We start from the raw sequence: 17123 nt of genomic DNA on the forward strand, positions 1-17123 counted from the left end.
CCCCTCTCCCCGGCAGCTTCGTGCTTCCCTCGGCCCGGGCAGCCCAGCATTAGCAAGGGACGGGATTAAAGATGTTAAGTCCTTAAAATTTTTGAATGTGTCTTCTTTCTTGGTCAAACTGGTTTTGGTATTGATGTTCCAAATCCAAGACTGTCAGCTCTTTGGAGCAGGGACTGGCTTTGCTGTGTTTTCACACCACCTCTCACAACAGGTTTCTGGTCCATGACTGGGGTTCCTAGGTGGTATGATAATACAAATAATAAATGATAAATAACATCAATAAAAGCATTAGAAAACCCTGAAAAAGCTTTATAATGCAACACCTTGCACCTAGTATGTACAGCTATTCTTATAGGTCCCAATCCTGGAGAATCTAAAATGTCTTCTGCAAAATGCTGAGCATCTGCAACTCTCATTGACTTTGAAGTATCAGGCTCTTGGTCACGGGTCTCAAACTCAAATGACCATGAGGGCCACATGAGGACTAGTGCATTGGCCTGAGGGCCGCATCACTGACACCCACCCCTTGCTGCCCCTGGCCCCGCCCCCACTCCACCCCTTCTATGAGGCCCCGCCCCTACCCCACCTCTTCCCTGCCCCCATTCCAACCCCTTCCCTGAAGTCCTCACCCCAACTCTACCCCCTCTCTGCCCCCAGGCGGTGCAGGAGGGGTGCGGGGTGTGATGGGGGCTCAGGGCAGGGAGTTGAGGTGCAGGAGGTGTGCAGCAGGGAGCTCAGGGCAGGGAATTGGGGTGTGGGGTGCAGCAGGGGGTTGGGGTGCGGCAGGAGGTCGGGCTGCAGGGTGCGGCAGGGGACTCAGAGCAGGGAATTGGGGTGCAGGAGAGGTGCAGCAGGCAGTTGGGGTGCAGGATGTGGCAGGTGGCTCAGGACAGGGAGTTGGGGTGCGGGAGGGTGTGGGATGTGGCAGGGGCCTCCGGACAGGGGGTTGAGGTGCAGGAGGTGTGCAGCAGGGGGCTCAGGGCAGGGGGCTCCGGACAGGGGGTTGGGGTGCGGACTCCGGCCTGGCGCCGCTTACCTAGAACGACTCCAGTGTGGCAGCACCTCACTGAAGAGAGAGGCTCAGGACTAGGGCAGAAGGGCAGGGGAAGGGCAGCCTGCCCTGGCCCTAGTGCAGAGGGACACTAGGACCTGCCGGAAGCCTGCAGAGCGGAGTGGATTCAACGTATGCTGGTGACCCATGTGCTGCAGACTCCAGGGTCCGGGGCAGCAAGTGGGTGCCGGGAGACACTCCGGGGGGGCGCGTGGGGGTGGCAGGTGCCCCAAACATTGGGGAGCAGTGCACGGGGAGCTTAACAGACACAGAAAATAACTCGGGGGGGGCGGGGGTGAGGGGAGTTTGACGGCGACAGGAAGTAACGGGGGGAGGCGTGGGGAGCTCCACGGGCTGCAGGGAAGAGCTCCGCATGTTTGAGACCCCTGCTCTTGGTTAAGAGTTGGCTCAGTCCAATCTTTCCTAGAGGTAACCAGGTGCATGTAGCGTAGACTGAAGTCTTCTCTCCATTCTCACTTGCCTAGCAGCCATGCTGACTGGTTCAATCATGGCTCTTTGTCAGCACTTCAGGCTGCCATGTTTATGCCGTTCCCTCCATAGGGGCTGCCAATTTGACTGTCAGCCTCTGTTCCTTTTGTGGAGACAAGGGGTTAAAAATTATAATTACTGCCTAAAAAACCTCTTTCCTCTTTGGGTCGTGCATACTGAGATGAAACCCCATGAAAGCATGAGAGTCCCAGACTGATGTATTCTCCGGGTCATCCATGAAACCAGTTTCAGACCAGATATTAAGGATTAAGACTATTTTTTAGATACCTGAGTGAGTGTACATGAGAGATCAGAAGCTGAGATCCCTTTGGCATGTTGGTTGGTTTGGAATTGTTGAACAATCTAGAGTGTACATAATGCAAACTGTTTAGAGATCAGGTCACAGCTAGCAGCTTTATCAGTACCTTTTGGAGATGAGCCTTCCCCATACTTTTGATCCATTCTCACGCTAGCATCCTTGTCTCTCATTGGCCTCCTCTGATGCATTAATCTCAGGTCTTTCAGAAACTTCCAATAACAGTTGGCAGTTCTGATCCTCTCAAATAAAGTCAATGTGGCACTGAAAATAGAGAAAATTGAAACAGACAAAAGTTAAGCAGAATTAAATATTCTAGAAACTGGGCAAAGGTAGGTTGACTCCTGTAGTTACAGCCTAGTGATTAGGTAGGATTCAAAGTCGTACATCTAAGCACAGACTGCTTTGCTCTTTCCAGCAGCATGGAGAAAGCTTCAAGCTATTATGCATGCATCCTTCAGCAGGTTCAGTGACTCACCCTTTGGCTTGCAACCTCTTCATAGAATATCAGGGTTGGAAGGGACCTCAGGAGGTCATCTAGTCCAACCCTCTGCTCAAAGCAGGACCAATTCCCAACTAAATCATCGCAGCCAGGGCTTTGTCAAGCCTGACCTTAAAAACCTCTAAGGAAGGAGATTCTACCATTTCCCTAGGTAACCCATTCCAGTGCTTCACCACCCTCCTATGAAAAAGTTTTTCCTAATATCCAACCTAAACCTGCAACTTGAGATCATTACTCCTTGTTCTGTCATCTGGTGCCACTGAGAACAGTCTAGATCCATCCTCATTGGAACCCCCTTTCAGGTAGTTGAAAGCAGCTATCAAATCCCCCCTCATTCTTCTCTTCTGCAGACTAAACAATCCCAGTTCATGGAATCAGATTCTTAGGGTTGAAAGGGACCTCAGGAAATCATCTTGTCCAACCTCCTGCTCAAAGCAGGACCAATCCCCAACTAAATCCCCAAATGGCCCCCTCAAGGAGTGAACTCACAACCCTGGGTTTAGCAGGCCAACGCTCAAACCACTGAGCTATCCCTCCCCCTGAGTTCCCTCAACCTCTCCTCATAAGTCATATGCTCCAGCCCCCTAATCATTTTTGTTGCCCTCCACTGGACTCTTTCCAATTTTTCCACATCCTTCTTGTAGTGTGGGGCCCAAAACTGGACACAGTACTCCAGATGAGGTCTCACCAATGCTGAATAGAGGGGAATGATCACGTCCCTCGATCTGCTGGCAATGCTTCTACTTATACAGCCCAAACTGCCGTTAGCCTTCTTGGCAACAAGGGCACACTGTTGACTCATATCCAGCTTCTCATCCACTGTAACCCATAGGTCCTTTTCTGCGGAACTGCTGCTTAGCCACTCGGTCCCTAGTCTGTAGAAGTGGATGGGATTCTTCCATCCTCAGTGCAGGACTCTACACTTGTCCTTGTTGAACCTCAAATTTCTTTTGGCCCAATCCTCTAATTTGTATTGCTCCCTCTGTATGCTATCCCTACCCTCCAGCATATCTACCACTCCTCCCAGTTTAGTATCATCTGCAAACTTGCTGAGGGTGCAATTAATTAATCCCATCATCCAGATCATTAATGAAGACATTGAACAAAACCAGCCCCAGGACTGACCCTTGGGGCATTCCGCTTGATACCAGCTGCCAACTAGACATGGAGCCATTGATCACTACCCGTTGAGACCGACAATTTAGCCAGCTTTCTATCCACCTTATAGTCCATCCAGCGCATATTTCTTTAACTTGCCGGCAAGAATACTGTGGGAGACCGTATCAAAAGCTTTGCTAAAGTCAAGGAATAACACGTCCACTGCTTTCCCCTCATCCACAGACCCAGTTATTTCCTCGTAGAAGGCAATTAGGTTAGTCAGGCATGACTTGCCGTTGGTGAATCCATGCTGACTGTTTCTGATCACTTTCCCCTCCTTTAAGTGCTTCAGAATTGATTCCTTGAGGACCTGCTCCATGATTTTTCCAGGGACTGAGGTGAGGTTGAGTGGCCTGTAGTTCCCCAGATCCTCCTCCTTCCCTTTTTTAAAGATGGGCACTACATTAGCCTTTTTCCAGTCATCCGGGACCTCCCCCGATCGCCATGAGTTTTCAAAGATAATGGCCAATGGCTCTGCAATCACATCTGCCAACTACTTTATCACCCTCGGATGCAATGCATCCGGCCCCATGGATTTGTGCTCATCCAGCTTTTCTAAATAATCCCGAACCACTTCTTTCTCCACAGAGGGCTGATCACCTCCTCCCCATGCTGTGCTGCCCAGTGCAGCAGTTTGGGAGCTGACCTTGTTCGTGAAGACAGAGGCAAAAAAAGCATTGAGTATATTAGCTTTTTCCACATCCTCTGTCACTAGGTTGCCTCCCTCATTCAGTAAGGGGCCCACACTTTCCTTGACCTTCTTCTTGTTGCTAACATACCTGAAAAAAACCTTCTTGTTACTCTTAACATCTCTTGCTAGCTGCAACTCCAAGTGTGATTTGGCCCTCCTGATTTCACTCCTGCATGCCTGAGCAATATTTTTATAGTCCTCCCTGGTCTTTTGTCCAATCTTCCACTTTTTGTAAGTTTCTTTTTTGCGTTTAAGATCAGCAAGGATTTCACTGTTAAGCCAAGCTGGTCGCCTGCCATATTTAGAACTCATGTCATGCAGGTGTCAAAAAAGTCTTATTAATATGCCAGATCAAGTCAGAACATCCTTAATCAATGGATATTAAACAGAATCCTAAAAATGCAGGGCTGGAAGGGATTACAGCTAGTCTGTCCCCTTGCGCCAAGGCAGGATTCAGTATACCTAGACCATCCCTAACTGCAGTTTAAACATCTTTAAGCAATGAATATTTACATTTTAAATAAATTTCTCTTCCATAATCTGGGAAGTTCTCCCCAAATTGGCTCTGGAGGTAGAACAAGCCTATTCACATTTATTTGCACATACCAACATGTCCTTTTGATCTCATAGTAGAGTGTGAGGCCCACACTCACCTTTTTATGCATACACACAATATTGCACCTTCAGAAGGCACTCTCCCTCTTGAGCAAACAGCCTGGCATTGGAATGTATTTGTGGATGGCATTTTCTCTCTTCTAAATGGCCTCCCTGTTTCTTCAGCTTATGACCATGCTGGAAAATGAACCATTACTGACAACAGCTGGGCTCAGTAATGGGTTAAACTCCAGTAAAAGTCCCAAAGGGTCAGTGATGGGTGCCGCTGAACATGGTTTAACTACCTATTAGGGCAGGAACAACCTGTGTTCCACACCCTTTCAGAAAAACCGTTCCAAACCTGCTCTGAGCAATTCTTAACTAAGGATTTCCGACACGCTGCTGAGCATGGCTTTTCCTTGGCTGAACTTGCAGCTGCCCTGCTGCTGTCACCCATTGGCAGCAAGGGGTAGTTTCCATAGTGTAGATGAGGACTTTGACATCATTGTCAGCTACTATGGTGCTGAGTGCAGTATAAAACCTTACCTATATTAGATTGCTGGCCAGCCTGAGATGTTACACACACGTAATTCAATTCCTTATCATTTATCTGTGTGCAATGTGATTCACCAGACAGCAGATTGCATCAGTGCCCTGCCCAAATACAAAACTTGATAAGGAACTTGTCTTTCTATGCAGTGTTGCTGGAGTGTGAACCAACAGGCAAGTGGACAAGCAAAAATTACATATTAAAGAATTCTTGAGAAGGAAGAACCATCTCATGCAGGGGACCATCAATTAAGGGGCAAGAAGAACATAAGCAAAACGAAGGAGCTAGCAGGTGGACTATTTGAGACACTTGCTTAAACTGAAGGGAAATATGGATGATGTCCCCAGCTTGTAATTTATCTGTTTGAAACATTTGGGGCCTGATCCAACTCCCATTGAAGTCAATGGGAAGATTGAAAACATTGTAAAAGTGAACCTTTTTGCTGTCATCATCATGATCACTGGAGAGGAAGAAGCAGGTAACTAGCAGTTAGAACGGAGAGTCAGAACTGGATTCTATTTTAGATTATCACTGACTCACTGTGTGACCTCAGGTAAAGTCACTATTAAAGGGACACAGTCAGGTTAAAAATAATATTGAAAAATAACTTGCCTTGCCCAAGTTCCAGACACCACCTGTGGCCATGATTTTCAAAAGGTGTGATATTTTTCCTAAGGACCTAAAATTCTTGGAGAAACGAAGTTAGACGTTCTGGAATCACATATTTACCTCTGCTCCATAAACAAAGAAAGGGCTCACATTTCACTGAATTATGTTAGTTCATTAGTGGGCATAGCGAGCCAGCTCTCTAGGCATTTACATGATATAAAACACATATAGATGGTCAGCTTTTTTTTCTGTATTTGTATAGTACCTAGCGCAATGAGGTATGCCTGGCGCTCTATAGTGGCACTACCACAATACTAATGATAATTGGCCAAATTAAACAAGGTCCTATGCTCAATCCAATGGCATTTCTCGGTTTGTCTGGGTGTAACATGATAACTTTTGAAATCATATCTGATCAATCCAAAATTTTCAGGGGATGTTCTAGGTATCAGTGGGCCGAACTCTATTGATTCTGGTGAAAATCAGGAACACTGATCTGACGGATTGCCCACCTTCAAGGTGCCACCTGATGTATTGAGATACTACTGAGCCCGCCTGTTCTGCCAGCCTGAGCCCCCTTTAACCTGTCTTGCTGAGCCAGGCTCTTAAGCCTCCTCTGCTACACCCAGCTGCAGAAAGACAGACATTGAGATTAGCTCTGGGAAGATTCAGCTTAAGGGACTTGCTCCAGCACTCAGGTGCCCACCTCCCTTGGAGTGCAGACCCTAAGGTATATTGTCCTGCACAATATGTCTTGTGTATAAGGCAAGCTCATAAAAGTTCGCCCTCTCCCTCAATGTGAAGAGAGATATGCACAACTTCTTGCCTCCTCCCTCCCCCAATTAGAAATTGCACAAACTGGGTTTAATAATAAACAAAACAAATTTATTGTTAGGATATAAATTCCGGCCCGTCTGTAAAGGCCTATACTTTAAGAATGTCAGTATATGTTTATCATTTAGCTAGTTATAAAGGTATAAAAGAAAGAATCAAAATCACAGCCTGTGTAACGGCCTTCTCTCATTGTGACAGTCTGAGGCCCTGTTCTTAAACTAAGGATTTTGGCTTAGCAGTGGGAGCAGCCATAAGCTGGAAAGCGTACGGTCATGTCCTCACACATTTGTGCATGTCCAGCTTTTCTAAGTAGTCCTTAACCTGTTCTTTCTCCACTGAGGGCTGCTCACCTCCTCCCCATACTGTGTTGCCCAGTGCAGCTGACTGGGAGCTGTCTGACTTTTTCATTGTTGTACCTGAAGGGCTAGTTGTGGGTGTCACCCAAAGTAGCACATTTGAAATACAGATACATGGTCAATATTCCTAGCTTCAGATAAAAAAAATGATAAATGCATACAAATTAGATAAACACATTCAGTAGATCATAACCTTTTCAGTACCTCACATGACCCCTTGTAGTGAGGCGACCTGGCTCCCAGCCGCCCCAGAGAGGGATGAGCCACTCTGGATGCCAAAGTGGGCGGAGCCATGGAGCCTGCACCTGCCTCCCAAAGGTCAAAGCGCAGGACCGGAAGTATAAAAGCCGCATCCCAGGGCTCAGAAGCTGCCTGGCTGCTGGAGAAGCCAGACGCTGGGGCCCTAGCTCCTACTGGGGAGACTTCTGCAGTCTGTGACCAACCTGAGGATTGGCCATACCAGTCAAGGCCTGAGGACGACCAGACCCCGGAGAAGCTGTTAAGCCTACTGGAGGGAAGCGACCCAGAGGGGCTGCCAAGCCTACCGCTCGCCGAGTACCCTGAGGAGCCCATGGTGCTTGATTCCGTGGAGGACACTGACCAGATGCAGGTACTGCTAGAAGGGGAGGTAGGAAGTAGTCCGGGGGCAGCCGACCCTAGTCTGGCTGCGGCACACCCAGAGCCGATGTCAGTGTGTTGTGGCCAGGATCCCCACTGACGCAGCAGCAGGCTGCCTGTTGCTGTTAGGGCCCCGGGCTGGGATGCAGTGGAGTGGGTGGGCCTGCGTCCCCCCTGCCACCCCACTTATGGGTGGCAGTCTCTTCCTCGCCCCAGATGCCAGAACCGGGAGTCTGGGTTTGTTCCTGAACTATTTGCTCAGCCCCTGCCTGAGGGCCTGAGCCCCTGTTTGTTTGCTGCCCTGCCCTGACCCAGGGCCCGGGCTTGTTCTTGAACTATTTGCTCAGCCCCTACCTGAGGGCCTGAGCCCTTGACTGTTTCCTGCTTCACCCGGCTAGTTCCCTGCCTCAGCGGACCTCAGTAGTGAGGCGGCCTGGCTCCCAGCCACCCCAGAGAGGGGAGACCCTAACAAACCCCTTTACACCCCTCTTCCATAAAACATATCTTAGCCATGCCATATTCATATAAGAGAATATGGAATAAGAATATGGGGTGTAATGTCACAACCGGAAAAGCTGTTTTCACTTAAAAAGTTGCTCTTGGCTCTGCCTGTGGAGAGCTAAGAGCTGGATGCTCAGCCAGCAGGGGAGCCAGATGGAAAGGGGTGTAAAGGAGGCTTCATTCCTTCCTCCATCTGAGTGTGCTGCCTCCCCCCAGGCCTTCTCCATAGTGGTGGAGGCAAAGAGAAAGAGAGATGGCACCAACCACCTGCCCATCCCTTCCAATCCGCAGGGGAAGAAAGGTATAAGAGAGACATGCCCCTGCACATGGGGGGTGGAGAATGGGGGACCCCGTATGGGGAGAGGAAGGACTGGGGAACACACCGAGCCCCTGGCATGGTAAGGAGTGGGGGAGTCAAAGACAATGGTATGGGGGAAGGGAGTGGAGGTGGTTCCCTGAAAGAGGGGGATGGGAGGGTGTAGATAAATCTCTAATAATTTTCATATGACTTTACATTGTGCCTCTTCATATAACCTTGTGGTGGATCTACCCACGTGTGACCTCTGTTTTCATGGGACTTTGTATCAAAGCCTCATTTAGAAACTTTGCATTGCCCTTGGTATAATATTATAACCCCTAAGGATAGAATAAGATAGAAGAAAAATTTCTTTCTGCTAGCAGTAGAACAAGAGCTCTCCCCCCCCCACTCTTAATCAATTGCCCTGTTGAATGAATGAGGTGTGGATGAGCAAGGCATGGAAGGCAGCACCTCCAGACAGCCTCAACTGTTGGAGAGGGGCTGGGAGCCAGACCCAAGGACAATAAAACGTGTCAAGTGGTCTCATTAAAAACAAGCAGACATACCGTCCGCCTCGGGGGTTAGAAGCAAGCACCTTTTTTTGGAAACACCCTCTTTGCAGCATTGGGACAACACTCAAAAGAAAGCAGTACAAAGGACCAATGGACACAGACACAGAGTTTGAATCTGGTATAGACTTGCATGAGAGGAAAGATGCTATAAAAGTGAGGTGTCTTGCAGAGGACCCCAGGTCTCGTCTTGTCAACATGGGAGCATCGATCCGGATCGGCAGAAGCCCGGCTCCACCCCCTCCCCCATCTAACTCACCTGGCCAGTGAAGTTAAGGGGAGCAACTAATTGGTAACAACAAGACGGAGTGTTTGTGTGTGTGAGTGTAAGTGTAATAAATTATATATGCATTTAATACAGTGTTCATGAATACATGTATTACTAATAAATGTGGCGTTTTGTCTTATTCCCCCTGAAAAGATCCTGTGCAGTACTTTAAGTACAACAAGGGCACCAGAGAGGGCTGGTGGGGTGGGATGGAGGAATGCAATGCACACAGCCTATAGAAGTAATGAAGTGTACAACGCCCTAGTAATCCCCTATCAAAAAAGCTTTTAAAAAGAAATTTCTCCAAACAGCCCATGCAGCCTCAGGCAAAATCCCCTCCTGATAGCCACCCCGCATAGCCCTGGCTATCTGGCGATACAAAATTACCAAATAAATTCAATCCTCCCCACATCCATGGCCTGATCTCCACAGGAACTGAGCAGTCATAGATGAGTCGGTAGAGGAGAGTTTTCACGGAACTAACTGCAGCCATTCCAAATAGGGTGACCAAATGTCCCAATTTTACAGGGACAATCCCGATTTTTGGAGCTTTTTCTTACATAGGCTCCTATTGCCCTCCACCCCGTCCCGATTTTTCACACTTGCTATGTGGTCAACCTAATTCCAAATACTTTATTTACATTTGTGAAGTGACTGGCACGGTAGCATTGATCTCTGAGGAGGTACAAAATTAAAGCCTACTGACTTGTCATGTGACTTTTGGCCAATCATTATATTGATAGAACAAAAATACCTACCTCACCAGGGGCTGCTTGCAAAGGGCGTTGAGATGAGGGCAGGGGACCATTCCAGATCCTGGTAACAGGATTGCATTTGTAAAGGCAAAGGTAGCTTGTCCCTATTCTAGTCTACTGAGAAAAGTGAATAAAGATGTTTTTAAAAGCAGAGCATTGTATTACAACATGCTGGCAACTTGATTTCAATTATGTGACTTCGATGCCCCTCATCACATTGCATTATTGTGACCGGTGACACAGCCTCTTCTCATGGCAGCAGAGCTCACCCCACTCACAAACTCAGAAAAGGGTCAAATGAACCCAGGTTCCTTCCCCCACATCCCCTGTAACCCCAAAACCCTCTAAGCCCAGCCCCCCTGAGGAGCTCTGGCTCTGCCTGGCAGAACCCTGCTGGCAGCCCATCACAAATCATCCCCAGTGATATGCCCACAACTAGCTGCCCTCTAAACCGGCCCCCAAGCTAACCCGCCCAAACCTGTCCCAGCTACCTGCCCCCCAGTGACCCACCTGCCTCTAGCAACCCACCTGCCCGACTCGCCCCCCAGCAATCCAACCGTCAAACCTCTTCCTAGCGTCGAGCGACCCTTCACTCACCCTATCTGCTCCCTTCGGCTTTACGCGCGAGCGACCTCCCTAAGATGGCGACAGCAGCTGACTACCCTCCTTTTCTTCGCCCTTCCCATCATGGCAGTCCCTCGCTGCTGATCACGTGCTCAGGGTAACCTCGCCTTCCTGCCCCTGCCCAATCAGCTGAGCAGACTCACCTGACCGGGCGCTGCGGCAGCAGGAGTGGGCGAACCGTAGGGGTAAGGTGGGGACCTTGCCCCCGCGCCGGGGGTAGTATGGCTGGGCGCGGGCTGAGCTGCCCGTGCACCCGCCCCCGGCCCGGAGAACCGGGCCCGGGCTGAGCTGACCCCGCCTCGGCCCGGTAAGAACCCACAGAAGCGAGGCCCGGGCTAAGCTGTCTTAAGGATCTCCATTCTCCCCCTTCAGCTTGCTGCCCCCTCTGCCCTGCGCTGGCGGGGCTTTAGGGAGCCGGGAGATAGACATGAGCTCAGCTGTGCTGCACCTCCCACTCACACTCGTTTTCTGCTAATGCTGCCTCCTGGCTACGCTACCAGAGCTATGGGGTGCCACCAGCGAGGAAGCATGGTCTGAGCTCCTTCCACAGTACCCTCTCTGTATCTGCCCCCAGCTCTGTCTGCTGCTGCCTTCTCACTGTGCTGGCTCTTTGCGGAGACACTGTCTACCAATCAGTGCCTGGATACCGAGGGGGGTGGATTTCTCCCCCCCCCCCCCCCCCCCCCGGTAGGACAGCAGTAGTGGGACTTGCACTGGACTGCATAATCCCTCTCATCTACCTAGCGGGGTAGCTCTGAAAAGAAGAGCTGGTGTAATGCCACTGAAACTACCTGGGGGACCCAAAAATATGGAAAGTGGGGAAAGAGAATAAAGGGGCAAGGACTACCTTTTCATTATGTGTTGTCAGTGCTAGCCCAATGTGTCCCTGATGTCTTCCAGGGCCTCTAGACCATACCGTAATACAATAGTAAATAATGGCATCAGCCTGAAAGTATCAAATTCCATTCATAAGTAGTCTCCAACAGGTATAAAGTTTGTAGTAGGCTAGCTGATTTCTTTGATTCTTTCCCCAGTGTAGTGCTATCATGTATTCAGTTACTACAATAGGAGTCTGGCCTAACTGACAGTCAAGGAGTGGGATATGCAGAGACTCTCTGCTTTCATTTCCACTGTGTTATACTCAGGGGTGAAAGTAACTTACAGGACTTACCTGTACTGCCGGAGTCCGGGGGGGGGGGGGGGCGTGGCCTCATCCAGAAAAGGCATGGCCTCAACCAGAAGAGGTGGAGCCTCTCAAGATTTAAAGACCCTGGGGCACTGGCTGTGGCGCCCAGGGACTTTAAATCAGCCCGGTGCTCCCAGCTGCACAGGTGGCTGGGAGCCCCAGGGGCTCATGGGCAAATTAAAGGGCCTGGAGCTCTGGCTGCTGTGGAGCTCTGGGCCCTTTAAATCCCCACTGCAGCTCCAGCTGGGATTTTAAGGGCTCGGGGCTCCCGTGGCTGCAGGGAGCCCCGAGCCCTTTAAATCCCGGCCCCATCCCTGCTGCTGGAGCTGTGGGTGGGATTTAAAGGGCTCTGGGGTCCCTGCAGCGGTGGGGAGCTCTGAGCCCTTTAAATCCCGGCCCCAGTCCTGGAGCTCCCTGCCACTGCGGGGAGCCCAGAGCCCTTTTAATCCCAGCTGTGGAAGCTGGTGCAGTCCAGCATGGCGTACTGGCTCTTGGCGGTACACCAGACCGGACCGGCTTACTTTCACCTCTGGTTATACTTAACAGTTTCTTCCACAGGTACCAGCAGACTGTCAGTGCAGTCCTCTTCTAAAGTCAGTATGGGATGCTGAGCGAGAGGAGCAATTTCACAAGTTGAAAAGGTTGAACAGCTCAGAGTGATCTTCCCAGGAACTGAGGTTAGTTGAAAAGAAATCAAATGACTTCTATTCATTATCCTCACTCTCTGTGCTTGACTTTCCTATGGTATTGTGTTGTGTTTCAAAATCATAGAGTCTGGGGCAGTTTGGTTGCATTGTCAGCTTCTATGTCCTGTTCACAGAATCCTAAATTGGAGAATCTTACTTCATTATTTCTAGCAGCCCTTAGGGGTAGTAATATGTTAGTAAAAGGTCTGTTGTGGTCTGATCTGAAGCTCATTGAAGCCTGTGAAAAGTCCTCCATTGATTTCAATGGACTTGCATCAGGCCCGTATCACTTCCATTTAGTGTGACCAGATACCAAGTGTGAAAAATGGAGACAGAGGGTGGGGGGTAATAGGCACCCATGTAAGAAAAAGCCCCAAATATCAGGACTGTCTTTATAAAATCGGGACATCTGGTCACCCTACTTCCATTAGACTCCATTTTAAGGGCATCTAGACTGGCCGTTTTAAATCCCACCTGGCTGAAATGACACAAACTGTGCCCACAAAAGTGTGTGTTTAACCAAAGAAACCACTCTAATTTGGTGTGACTATTGAAGGGTGTTTTAAGATTAGCCTGGATCAATTGTTTGTCAGCAGGGCTTTAGGATTTGGGGTGCTTCTAAACAGAGACTCATTTGAAACAAAACATGTGTGTTGGTGACCATCGCCTCCCCTCCGGCTGCTGGACAAGTGGAGCCAAGCTGCAGCTGTGAAGGTCCTGGTGGAGTTGCAAACACCTGAAACCTTTCAGTGGGGAAATGCTCTAAATAAATAAGGAGCCCTGCAGCAATCAGACCCCCCCACCTATCAGGGCATTTTGTGTGCAGTTTGACAGAGATCAGGTTATTTTCTGTCTTCCTCCAAATATTTATCTCTAGAATCCAGCATGGTGAGCAACTGCAGCCTAAGGGCTCCGAGTAACTGTCCCATCCACTGTTCCATATGGATGAACCAATGCTTGGAGCCTCGTTCTTCTTAGCATATTCACAATGTGCCTCAGGTGGCATGTGACCAGGACTCATCACTGAATTTGGTCCACTGGTTGGATCTTTAGCTTCCCTGGCCTGGGCTTGGTACTGATGGGGAGCATGACATGAATGCTGAGCCATGCCCCCCAGAGCCTCATTGACTTCATAAGAGCTCCATGCAGGTTTAAGGGTCTGTGGAGCAGCTTGGAAAATCATGGTCCTGGAAATACAGTAAAACAAAAGAGCACAAATATTCACTAAATTAAGTTGTCTCTCTTCTTGCTTTTCCCTCTCCCCTTTTTTTCCTACTTCCATCTCCAACACATTATCTCCACTTTTGCCCCACAATTATTTATTTGTGTCATAGTAGCACACACAGGCCCCAATCAAGATTAGGATCCCACTGCACTAGGCACTGTCCAAACTCTCTGATGATCCCTGACCCATCCGGCTGACCTCTGTCTACTGTATTCTCGCTCTGTTTTTTTTTTCTTTGCAAAGCAGCACCTCCTTGCTCTCATTCTGCACCAACCCGCCCCAGGTCTCCTGAGTCTCAGCCCTGTGTGCTAACCTCCCTTTCTTTCTCATTCTTCTGTCTATGCCTCTATGAGGGTTACTGGAAGTATCCCATCCTCTGCCTCATTCCCCTTCCCTGTGAAGGACATAAATCCACACCGTGTAGAGGTCAAAGCATAGGGGTTTATTACACACAGCGCTGGCGGAGTGTCACCTGGCTTATCAGGCTCAGAGACACTGTCAATCAATTGATTACAATGAAATATATAGATTTTTCATGGGCGGGGGAAGGTGACGGGGTAGGCAGTTCCACACCCCGGGATAGGTTTTGCAGCAAGACAAGATAGCACAATAGCCAATGGTTAAAAGGTTACACAATGTCTCCGCCCATGGTCTCAAGTTAGCAAATTAACATTTGATTAATACTTTGATAAAATGTTATTAGTATAAAATATATATGTTGAATTCTGATTTGGGGTCCATAGGAATGGAGTAACTCCTTTGATTGTCCGACAGGTACATATCTAGGGGATAAAGCAAAGAAACAGTGAAAGCATATGGAAATAGAGATTATCTCCTCTATGTCTTAAGGCAGGACATTGGTCCCTTGGAAGGGAGGTGGAAGGGTGCCATATCATTATAGTGACATGTGCCAATATTTCATAAACTCAAGGTTGGATCTGTGGGAAGACTGTTTCCCCTTCAGGAGAAACACAATAGGAACAGGGATCCTTTGTTCAATTATGTTCATAATTATTCAGTTATTGCTTCAACATCTGGCATTTCTACTGACCAAGCAGATCTTAGCAAAGGCAATGTTATTTTGTTTACCCCAGCTTTCTCGTAGCTGATCACTATTAGCTAGGCCTCTGGTCTCCAGACCAAACTCTGGACTTTGGGTCTGGAAAAGAGCTGGCATAATTCATATACCAGGTTGTTTATATAACATGCACATGGATTTTAACCCTTCACCTGTTTCAGGTGTTTTCTCAAGGCCCCGACGATGCCGTCTAATAAGTCTGTCTCGGATGCGCCAATCTTCCAGTTCACTAACTGCAGGATTCTGAGGAGTCACCAGCTGCAAAGGTGAGCAGATGCGTCTATTTGCCCTGGGATGGCTGCCTGCATACCAAAATGTGCTCCTCCGATGCCGTGGAATGCGAGGTATAGAAAATATTGGACCTCAAAGTGCTGCTCTTTGGAAAAACCAGGCCTGGGAGTTGAACCTATGCAGATCTCTTGCATGGCAGCAAAGAATACCAACCACAGGGCTGCTGGTTCTAGGGTGACCAGATGTCCCGATTTTTATAGGGACAATCCCGATTTTGGGGTCTCTTTCTTATATAGGCTCCTATTACCCCCCACCTCCGTCCCGATTTTTCACACTTGCTGTCTGGTCACCCTAGCTGGTTCTGACAATACCCCAACTTCCCTTTGTTTTGTAAAGCTGCAGTTGTTCCCTGTAGCACAGACCAAGAGGTCTCAACTATGTGTTAGGCTGCCACCTAGGTAACAATCAGAACAGGCATAGACTCTTACCAGGCTCATTTGATCCACGCTATCCTCTTCCCACATCTGTCCTCTTCAGGGAGAGAGGAAGGACTCTGAGGACGCCAGCATTCCCAATGAGACTGTATAGGCATTGTTCATGTTTGGGTGGCATGTGGGAAACATCCTAGAGGTGACACATGCAGTTCCCTGGGGCAGGAGTGCCTGGTGCTGATTTGGTTCTTGCCCCTGCTTGCCATAACAGCACATGGTGGGTTAGCCGCCAGTCCCTGTGTTGGGGTGGTCTATGTGCTGGGTTTCCTAATACGTAAAGGGGGACTGAATAGTGTGGAAAGCAGTCAAGGCCCCCTCCCCTGCTGCTGGGAGGAATGGTTGATCTTTTATTCTGCATGGTTCTTCTGTCAGGGAGGATCTGTGGGTGCGAGAGGGGAAGATCCTCAACCCAGAAAAGCTGTTCTTTGATGAGAAGGGATCTGCTGATATTCAGTTGGATTGTAAGGACAGCATCATCGCCCCCGGATTCATTGATGTGCAGATTAATGGTAAGGCATTCCAGCTGATCTAGAGAAGATCTGAGTGAGAACCAGGCTCCACGTGTGCCATTTAGAAACAGACTGATGAGTTCCAGCACAAACGCGTACCCTCCTGCCGTTTGAACTCTGACTCACAGTGCGCCTGTTTCCTGAAAACGGACTTTGTTGGGAGATCAGCTGCGTCATCAGATAAGATTTGCATAACTTCTAGTTTAGCAGTCTGTGGCTGGCTCTCTGTTTTAAGGCCTTGTCTACACTGTACAATTTTGTCAGCAAAAGGCAGCTTTTCCAACAAAACTATGGAGGTGTACACACTGCAAAGCTACTTTTGATGCAAAACTCTGCTGTTTTGCCAATAAAATAAAACCACCTCAACAAGAGGTATAAAGCTTTTTGCAACAAAGTTAAAGTGACAAAGACCCAGTGTAGATGATGCCTTTCATTATGTCGACATAATTGGCCTCCTCCAGTATCCCACGATACCCATCATGGCCGCTCTGCTCACTGTTTTGAACTTCTGTGCCCTACAGATATGCCTCTCCCCTTTCAAAGCTCTGGGAAGCTTTGACATTCCTCAGCCTGGAGAGCTCACAGAGCTGCTGTAGGAGAATGCGGAGAAAGCCCTGAACCATAGGCATGCAGACAGAGCGGGCTGCTGCTATGGGGAGGAGGAGGGGGAGAGACTGCTGTGCTGTGCAGAGCCAGGGGGGTGTCCCCTCCCAGAGCCGGGGGCTGATATGTGGTGTGTGTCCCCTCTTCCGGGATTGGTTGCTCAGGCTGCTGTCTGAACTTAGAGACAGCATGCAGACACACTCTCCACCAACACACACACACTTCCCTAACACATACTCTTTCTGTCTCTCCTTTCCTGCCCCCCCCCCCCACCAACACACACTCCCTCCTCCCCCATGCATACACTCTCAGTCACTTTTCAACTGAAATC

General features: G+C 49.0%; 1 protein-coding gene and 1 long non-coding RNA gene across 4 annotated transcripts in view; one reads left to right on the top strand and one right to left on the bottom strand.

Moving 5' to 3' along the window:
* On the bottom strand, positions 1-11401 carry LOC117884079. 3 transcript variants are annotated; one of them, XR_004647482.1, is made up of 5 exons: positions 10757-11401; positions 10163-10273; positions 5348-6038; positions 1966-2120; positions 1-235 (listed from the first exon to the last, which is right to left on the bottom strand). It is a non-coding gene; the product is annotated as an uncharacterized LOC117884079 (long non-coding RNA). The 3 variants fall into 3 exon arrangements; XR_004647480.1 differs by lacking the exon at positions 5348-6038; XR_004647481.1 differs by lacking the exon at positions 5348-6038 and having other exon boundaries at positions 10163-10276.
* Positions 10885-17123, top strand: part of AMDHD2 (amidohydrolase domain containing 2) — a 20383-nt gene continuing 14144 nt past the window's right edge. The window contains exons 1-4 of the mRNA XM_034784173.1: positions 10885-10968; positions 12528-12646; positions 15120-15224; positions 16053-16189. Of these exons, the coding sequence (XP_034640064.1) occupies positions 15142-15224; positions 16053-16189 (220 nt within the window). The 5' untranslated portion in view covers positions 10885-10968; positions 12528-12646; positions 15120-15141. The remainder of the gene's footprint in view (positions 10969-12527; positions 12647-15119; positions 15225-16052; positions 16190-17123) is intronic.

Source organism: Trachemys scripta, chromosome 10 (genome assembly GCF_013100865.1).
Source record: "Trachemys scripta elegans isolate TJP31775 chromosome 10, CAS_Tse_1.0, whole genome shotgun sequence".
Taxonomy (NCBI): Eukaryota; Metazoa; Chordata; order Testudines; family Emydidae; genus Trachemys; species Trachemys scripta.